At 41.0% G+C, this 9972-nt stretch overlaps 1 protein-coding gene across 1 annotated transcript in view; it reads right to left on the reverse strand.

Annotated features, from left to right (window-relative positions):
- Window positions 1-1161: 1161 nt before the first annotated feature.
- The window catches only part of LOC110441357, a 43183-nt gene continuing 34372 nt past the window's right edge, over window positions 1162-9972 (reverse strand). The window contains exons 6-7 of the mRNA XM_021484472.1: window positions 9449-9476; window positions 1162-1688 (exon numbers count right to left, since the gene is read on the reverse strand). Of these exons, the coding sequence (XP_021340147.1) occupies window positions 1393-1688; window positions 9449-9476 (324 nt within the window). The 3' untranslated portion in view covers window positions 1162-1392. The remainder of the gene's footprint in view (window positions 1689-9448; window positions 9477-9972) is intronic.

A 9972-nucleotide genomic window follows, 5' to 3' on the forward strand; every position in this document is an offset into this window, starting at 1 on the left:
AAACATCTGGATTAAATTGAGGATTGTACAACTTCAGAATAAGAAATTGATCAGCAGATAAGAAATGTTTGTTCTTCCTCAATAATGTTTATGACCAAATTTTGTACAATCCACACAGGCAATTAGAGGTTATTAGCGTCTTAAAGCAAAATATTAGATAATTTTCAACTTAAGGGCCCAGCCTTCCTAGCCCCAGGCGTCGAACCAGCCTCATTTATCGTCTCTGGTTTTTAGGAGGAGATGCGTTTTAAAGCAAAATTTTAGCAAAGTTCCCCTTTATGACCTGCCCCCCTTGCCTCAGTGGTCGAATCAACCTCATTTATTTAAGAAATGATTACCCTCCCCTACTGCTGCTTCAGACTTAATTTTCCCCTTTGGGGCCCAGCTTTCCTAGCCCCAGGGGTCAAACCAGCCTCATTTATTTAGGATATAATTGCCCTCCCCTACTGATGCTTCAGACTTAATTTTCCCCTTTGGGGCCGAGCCTTCCTAGCCCCAGGGGTTGAACCAGCCTCATTTATTTAGGATATGATTGCCTTCCCCCAATGAATTTTAAGAGCAAATTTGGTTAAAATTGTCTCTGTTTTTTAGGAGATGCGTTTTAAAGCAAAATTTTAGCTTTAGCTAAGTTCCCCTTCAGGGCCCGCCCCCTGGCCTTAGGGGTCGAACCAACCTCATTTAAGAAATGATTGCCCATCCCTACTGATGCTTCAGTCCAAATTGGGTTTAAATCCTCTTTAGCGTTTTGGAGGAGATAGGTTTTAAAGAAAAAGTTGACGACGGACGACAGACAATGGACGCTGCACCACGGCATAAGCTCACTATGGTCCTTCGGACCAGGTGAGCTAATAAAATCCCTTACTACCTACGATAGAAGAAGGATTTTAAAGGTTTTACCTCTATTTCCATTATTTGCCCCCAGGGTGGCCACACCCACCGTTTATACAAAATTGAGTCCCCTTGGCCCGAGGATGCTCCAGACCAAATTTAGTCAAAATCTACTTAGCCGTTCAGGAAAAGTAGCGTTCTAAAGGAAAAGTTGATGGACAGACGACAGACGGACAACGGACGCTGTGGTATGGCATTAAGTTAAGCTCACCATGGTCTTGGACCAGGTGAGCTAATAAATATATAAAAACATTTATTTAAGATGATACGAAACCTTGTACATCTTCAGTTTATATGTAACTGTAATACAAGTACACCATGCAGGGCAGGCCAAATACACAAAGTTAGCCAAAGCTGTTGAAAAGATGATGTTATGATATTCTAAATGTCAATCACAAAGAAACAGTTGGATTAAATTGGGGATTGTACAACTTCAGAATAGGAAATTGATCATATATATCATTTGTCCAAAACTGTTTATATTTTATTTTCACAATGTTTTAGTTATCTGTTTTCAATCTCTTTTTTCAAAGTTTCATATTTTTCCATGTTAACTGAGCACAAATCTAGGCTTTTTTGTAGAGTTTGATCAAAGACAGTGATGGTAGGTCGGGTGGGACACTTTCTGAACCAGACCAGCAGACAATTGTACACTTGGCTCGGTACATGAGTCGAGTTTTCCATTTTCTTCTGGTCCACTGTTTCACTGCCTACACCTAACTGCCCAACAAACATCTCCCAACCACTGCCAAAGTATGAAGCCAGATGCTGGAGGTCCTGTTCTGTCAGTCTGAGGGGGTCTGCAATAGAAGTGATGTATGGACTAATATGGTAACAACAGAATCAAGTCATACTTGTGACACCCGTGCTATATCATACACCCAGGTCATACATGTACCTGGTAACAATCAAGTCTTACCTGTTGTACACATAGCGTGTAAAAAGTAATATCTGAGTAATACAAATCTTAAAAGATAAATACATGTAACTAGTATATAAAGTAGGTCATAATACATATGGCCTTGAATAGCTCACCTTGATATTTTGAAATCTACCCAGAGCCCCCTTGAATGTTAACCACTTTATTTGTATAATTTTTCATCTAAACATGCTATTACAACAATTTGGTTAAAACCTGCTTAGTAGTTTGCAAAGAGATGTCTTTTAAAGCAAATCTTCCAAATTGACACTTTTTACCGAGTGCTGGCTCCTTTGTTTATATAACTTGAATTATGTGTCATATATGTATAGGAAATCAGCATTTTTACCCCTACTAGCTATCTCAGCCTCCAGAAGGGTCGATCAGCCCATTTATTTTTTATAACTGTTGATCCCTTAATTATGGGCAAAGCATGCTGCAAATACAGCTTGGTTGAAACGGAGTGCAAACCTATACTGAACAAAAAAAGAAAAGCACAATTAAATTATGCAATCAATAGCCTATGATATTTTGCGAAATTTGTACAAAATTTTATATCAATATGAAGGGACAAGTCTACTCTTTACAATACTGTAGAAGAAAAGTCTGTGTGACGTCACTCGTGTCATCAGTAGTTACTCAAAGTGGGATACCCGCTAAAAACAAAATGACACTTCAGTACCTAGTGTGGGCAACTTTTGCACGAATCCCTGCACGGATTCTCCTATGGATTGAATTCATGAGAACATTTATTCGCCTTAGGGGAATGTTGTTCCATTCTTGTGTTAATGCTGCAATCAACTTGGCGCGGTTAGTTGGGGGGTTTGACGTTTCCTAATACGCCTGTCCAGCTCATCCCACAGATGCTCAATGGGAGACATGTCGGGGCTATATGGGGGCCATTCCAGTGGCTGAACGTTGTTTGCCGTGAGAAAATCACGACAGACTCTGGCAACATGCAGTCGAGCATCGTCCTGCTGGAAAATTAGGTTATGACGTCTGAGAAGTGGAAGGACATGTGGTTGGAGGATCTGGTCTCTGCATCGAACGGCATTGAGGTTTTGATCCAGGACCACTAAGGGGGATTTTACTGCATGGAAGATGCCTCCCCAAACCATTACAGAAGCCCCACTGAATCTATCGCGTTCAACCCCGCATGCGTCGGCGAACCACTCACCGCGTCTGCGATATACCCTTTTTCTTCCGTCTGAGCGATACAGACAGAATCTAGACTCGTCGGTGAACATCACACACCTCCATCGACGCATCCCAAACCTATTCGGGCCATGTCTGCGCATCCAGTCAAGACAAACTTACCGCCTCCGTGGTGTCAGAGGTGGCCCGACATAAGGTCGGCGCGCAATGATTCTCTCGGCACGCAAGTGGTTCCTGGCAGTTTGAGGACTAATGGGTCTGCCATGAGTACCTAAGGTATGCGACGCAGTCTCTACAGAAGTCTTGAATCTGTTGCGCAAGTGCGACAATCGAATTGCCCTGTCTTGTTGTGCGGTCGTTACACCCATACGACCGCTCCTGGGACGATCGGAAACTAACCCAGTAGCACGGAAACGTGTACAGAGACGGTTAATTGTACACGGGCCAACACCAAACTGCCGTGCGACAGCAGTTTGGCTATGACCATCCATCAACATCGCAATTGCTCTACCCCTCTGCTTAAAGTGTGGCATCTTAGTCAATGGTGAAATCAAAATGCCAACGTGGAAAATTAATGTGGCTGAACTTAGAGTATCCGTTGAGATTATTTGTTTGAAAAACTCCGGCTTGGCTTGATCACGCCGCGGGAATTGGACTAAAGAAGCTCACAAAGTCACACAATGACATCGTCACGCTTGGCTGATTTTAGGGTAGATTGTTGAGAAGGGAGATCATTCTTGATGTAATACCTGACCAAATATTCCATTATTTCCTTACAGCTAAGGTGTACTGCAGGGGGGGAACTTTGTGCGTTTCTTTATTTGTTCAGTATATAATCGTCCTGGAAACCGGTGGGGTAATAATAATGACAAATATATATGTCATAATACACTGTACAAGCCACATACTTGTAGCTGGTAACATCAACCTTACCTTTGTATCATATGACATACCAATAGTAACAAGAGATACCTGTATATTACTCGTCATACTTATGTGACATGAAACATATATAACAATTAATACCTGTATAATAGTTTTCATGTAGGGATTCAATAGATTTTTTTTCATGTCAGAAACCGCTATTCATTGCCGCAATGTACATGAAAAAAAAATCCATTCCATTCATATATTTACGTTACGATGAACTACAACAAGAGGCCCAGAGGGCCTGTATCGCTCACCTGGATATCTAAGCAATCATGGCAGAATATTCTCCAAATGAGATCCAAGGGAATATGCCAGACCCAAAGGTCAATCCTTGTAGCATATATCTGTATTAGATTTTTCATGCCAAGCAATTTAATGTATGGTTATGTGGTGGGGATCTCAACTGCTTCCAAGCTGTGACTCAGAAACTAGGTCCCTAGGGTTGTGGCCAGACCCCAGGATCAATTCTAATACATGACTACATTTGTCTTTTTATGCCCAACGATTGTATATATAGTTTTTGGGTGGGAATCTTAACCATTTCAAAGTTATGACCCAGGGGTTAAGTCTCAAAGGGTGGGGCAGACCCCAAGGCCATCCTGGAAGCATATGTGCATTCATCTCTTTATACTCAGCAATTGTATATATGGTTATAGGGTGGGGATCTCAACATTTCCAAGCAAAATTTTTTTTTTGGCCCCACCCCTTAGCCCGGGGGTCAGCCCCACCATTTGTTCAATTTTGAATCCCTGCCTCCCATGAATGCTTCCAAACAAATATGATCAATATCCATGGTATAGTTCTACGGAAGAAGTCGTTTATAGCAGTATAGCCAAATTGCCCCCTTTTGGCCAAGCCCTCAGCCCCCTGGGGGGCCAGCCCCACCATTTGTTTAATTTTGAATCCCCACCACCCAGGGATGCTTCCAGTCAAATATCGTTTATATCTATCTCTTAGTTCCAGAGAAGAAGTCGCTTAAAGTAATATAGTTAAATAACCCTTTTTGGCCCCGCCCCTCAGCCGCCACATCATTTGTACAATTTTGATTACATGCCTCCCATGAATGCTTCTGATTAAATATGATTGATATCCAGTGCATAGTTCTACAGAAGAAGTCGTTTGTAGCAATTAAGCCAAAATGCCCCCTTTTGGCCCCGCCCGTCAGCCCCCTGGGGGGTCAGCCCAACCATTTGTACAATTTTGAATCCACACCACCTAGGGATGTTTCCAGTCAAATATGGTTGATATCCATCTCTTAGTTCCAGAGGAGAAGTCGCTTAAAGCAATATACACAAATTGCCCCCTTTTTGCCCCACCCCTCAGCCCCCTGGGGGGGGGGGTTAGCCCCACCATTTGTACAATTATGAATCCCCACCACATAGGGATGCTTCCAGTCAAATTTAGATAAATTCCAATCAGTGGTTAAGAAGAAGTCGTTTAAGGAAATTGTTGACGGACGGACAGACGGACGACAGACGGACGGACGTCGTACGCCACGGTATGGCATAAGCTCACCTTGGTCCTTCGGACCCGGTGAGCTAAAAAAGGTTTTGTAGATTTAATATTTTTTATATTAGAATCGGTCAGAAAACCACAAACAAGATACCCAAGAGCCTGTATCGCTCACCTGAATATGTTTAAAATAATTGGTATGAAGTAAAGATATAGCACTATATATTTCTCCTATGGGGCCCCCCTCTTCTGCCCCCTGGGAGACCACACCCACTGCTTATACAAATTTGAGTCCCCTTGGCCCAAGGATGCTCCAGACTAAACTAGGATAAAATCCCTTAATCGCTATGGTAGAAGAAGGATTTTAAAGGTTTTACCTCGATTTCCCCTATTGGGCCCCTCCCCTCTGCCCCTAGGGGGACCACACCCACGGTTTATACAAAATTGGTTCCCCTTCACCTAAGGATGCTTCAGACCAAATATATAAAAAAATCCTTTCATTCCTACAGAAGAAGAAGGATTTTAAAGAATTTGTTATATTTCCCCTATTGGGCCCTGCTTCTCAGCCCCCAGGGGGCCAGACCCATCAACATTGGGTTTCCCTTCACCCAAGAATGCTTAAACAAATTTCAGACCAAATATGGACCAAATCCTTTCATTCCGACAGAATATGAAGGATTTTAAAGAATTTGCTATGTTTCCCCTATTAGGCCCCGCCCCTCAGGCCCTTCAGGGGCCAGACCCACCGTTACCAAATCGGTTCCCCTTCACACAAGGATGCTTCAGATCAAATATGGAACAAATCCTTTCATTCCTACAGAAGAAGAAGGATTTAAATAAAAAAGCTATATTTCTCCTATTGGGCCCCGCCTCTCAGCCCTTAGGGGGGCCAGACCCACCATTTTTACAAAATTTGTTCCCCTTTCCCCAAGGATGCTTCTGACCAAATTTGGTCCAAACCCACCATTTATACAAAATTGATTTCCCTTCCAAATATGATGCTAAAATTAACATTTTGTCAAAATACCTTCATCCCAACAGAAGAAGAGGGAAATAAAAGCTCTTCCTCTATATCCCTTATTGGGCCCACCTCTCTGCTTAAATTGAGTCCCCTTGGCCCAATGATGCTCCAGACTGAATAAGGATAAAATCCCTTAATCCCTACGATAGGAGAAGAATTTTGGAGGTTTTACCTTTATTTCCCCTATTCAACCCCACCCCTCTGCCCCAAGGGGCGGGGTGTCGGGGCGGGCCACACCCACCATTTATACAAAATTGATTTCTCTTCTAAATATGATGCTACTGTTCAAATTGGGTCAAAATACCTTCATCCCAACGGGAGAAGAAGGAAATTTAAGCTATTCCTCTATATCTCTTATTGGGCCCTGCCTTTCTGCCCCTAGGGGGTCAGACCCACCGTTTATACAAAAATTGGTTCCCCTTCACCCAAGGATGCTTCATACCAAATTTGGACAAAATCCTGTCATTCCCACAGAAGCAGAAGGATTTGGAAGAATTTGCTATGTTTCCCCTATTGGGCCCCGCTCCTCAGCCCCCAGGGGGGCCACACTCACTGTTTTTACAAAATTAGTCTCTTTTGCCCAAGGATGCTCCAGACTAAATTAGGATAAAATCCCTTAATCCCTACAGTAGGAAAAGGATTTTGAAGGTTTTACCTCTATTTCCCCTATTCAGCCCAGCGCCTCTGTTTGAGTGCCCCAAGGGGGGGCCATGCACACCCACCATTCATACAAAATTGATTTCTCTTCTAAATATGATGCTACTGTTCAAATTGGGTCAAAATACCTTCATACCAACGGAAGAAGAAGGAATTTAAGCTATTCCTCTATATCTCTTATTGGGCCCTGCCTCTCTACCCCCAGAGGGGTCAGACCCACCATTTATACAAAATTGATTCCCCTGGGCCTAAGGATGCTCCTGACCAAATTTAGTCAAAATCTACCTTTTCAGCCCGTTCAGGACTAGTAGCGTTTTAAAGGAAAAGTTGACGGACAGACGGACGACGGATAGACGGACGACAGATAACGGATGCTGCGGTATGGCATAAGCTCATCATGGTCCTTTGGACCAGGTTAGCTAATAAAATCCCTTAATCCCTACGGTAGAAGAAGGATTTTAAAGGTTTTACCTCTATTTCCCCTAGTGTGCCCTGCCCATCTGCCCCCAAGAGGGCCACACCCACCCTTTATACAAAATTGAGTCCCCTTGGCCCAAGTATGCACCAAACTAAATTAGGATAAAATCTTTTAATCCCTATGGTAGAAGAAGGATTTTAAAGGTTTTACCTCTATTTCCCCTATTGGGCCCCGCCCGTCTGCCCGCTGCGGTATGGCATAAGCTCACCATGGTCCCTTGGACCAGATGAGCTAAAAATCTGTTTTTCGGTCTTTACATGTAAATAATTTGCATTTTACATCGGGCAAGTAGAACATATTTTTGGGCAAGTCGATTTCTAAGGTCTACTAGCCCGGGGCAAATGCGTTTTTTTTTTTTACACCCCTGAGATTATAGTGACATACATGTACTTTTCATATACTGCACTCCGCCATCATAACATGTACCACCATACTGATTTTGTTTTGACATATAGTATAGAACATATTCCATAGACAATCTTTTTCAAGGTTAAAGGTCAAAGCATAGGTCACTGTACAAAATCTGGTTTATCTAGGTGAAATAGTATTGAAGAAATGCCCAAGACAAACCTTTTCAATGGTTCATGTCAAAAATGGAGTTACAGTGACCTACTCCTTATACTCTGTAGTCTGTGAACCAAGATGGTGTTACAGTGACCTACTCCTTATACTCTGTAGTCTGGGAACCAAGATGCACTTTCATATCAGATCTGGTTACTGCAGGTGATAAAAGTATATATACAATATATGTCGAACAAACTTATTTCAAATGTTAAGGTTAAAGGTCAAAGAACGGAAATCTTTATTCAAGGTATAGGTCAAAGGTCAGAGCATATATCGCAGCGACCTTCTCCTTTTACTCTGCACTCCATGGTCAACCATCCCAAGGTGAATCAACTCATCTAAGGTATTCTAATGCCATACTTTGGGGTATTTTTGGTTATATTTGGCGCTTGGAATAAATAAGCCAAAATTAAACACTCCCAAAATTTCACAAGCCGCGAGAAACGTAATACAATAGGTTGTGTATTGGATCTAAAAACTCATACCATTCCAACATGTTTTCAGTGTAAACAAAGGCTATAGATGATGGAGTCCTGTCATTTACCAGCACAACTACTGTAATTACAATGGACTGATTGAGCCACTACTTAACAGTAGGTATTAAGCAATAGATTTTAGCACAAATGATTGTAAAACGCCAACATGTGACACACCAAAATATAATCACCCTATTTTGAGAAAAAAATGCTAATTTTTGGTAAAGCCAAAAATACGCCAAAGTACGGTACTTGACCTTTGAATACAGTTTGTTAAAATCTGTTAAGATAATGAAATCGAGATGATGGAACTGAATCGGGACCGATCAGGACAGGACGCAGTAAACAAGGGTAATACAACTCTGACCAATTGCACAACAGTAATATGATTTACATCGTGCTAAGATAGACCGATGCTGAACACACAGAAATATAGTTCAATAATCAATGACTGTTACTCTTACACACAACAGATTTCATTTCATAAATTTGATGTTGTGATAGTTTGATTTATTTATTTAAAACTACAGAAAATTCCACACGTACACTTAATGTTGAAACCTCTGTAACTAACACCATCAACAAACACGCACCTATAAAACTAAATCACAAGAAAAACTACATGAATCAAAACCTAAGGAAAGCCATACACAGAAAACACACCTTATATATACAACAAATACAACAAAAACTGAAACAGTGGGAAAACTGTCCATATTGATAATTACTTGAAATCTGATGTATTTTAACTAATATACTATTTGTTTTGCCTAAGTTATGATATGTCAAATGTAACATAAATGTCGGTTATAAACTCTATAGAACCTATGCTATTTGTTTTTAAAATACCCAACGGCTTTAAATAAAATATATCTAGCATCCATCTATGATTAATCAGAAAATCTTACCTCCCTGGTTGGGGTCTGTAGCTGATACCTACAATGAAACAATTGTATCTTTACTCTTAAACTAAAACAAAACGGTATACATGTATGTTTATATATAATTGTTCACATTCAAGTTCAAACAATTAAGAAGAGACCCAGAGGACCTGTATCGCTCACCTGGATATCTAAGCAATTATGGCAAAATATTCTCCAAATGAGATCCAAGGGAATATGCAAGACCCCAAGGCCAATCCTTGCAGCATATCTGTATTAGATTTTTCATGCCCAGCAATTGAAAGTATGCACTGGTGGACCCTTACCGTGTATTTTTTTCATTTTTTCGTTTAATTTTCAAAAATCGTTTAGTTGTTCTCTTTTTGTGTGTATTTTTTGGATTATAGTTTATATTTGACGAGTCACCGTTTATTGTTTAAACCGACGTTTATTCTTCGCAGACTTGTGTTTAGTTTTGAGTATAACAGTTTGTTTTATAAATGCATGTTAACTTTTCACGGAACAGAGTTTGTTTTATAACTACATGTTTA

The sequence above is a fragment of the Mizuhopecten yessoensis genome, unplaced genomic scaffold, assembly GCF_002113885.1.
Source record: "Mizuhopecten yessoensis strain PY_sf001 unplaced genomic scaffold, ASM211388v2 scaffold715897, whole genome shotgun sequence".
NCBI classification, from domain to species: Eukaryota; Metazoa; Mollusca; class Bivalvia; order Pectinida; family Pectinidae; genus Mizuhopecten; species Mizuhopecten yessoensis.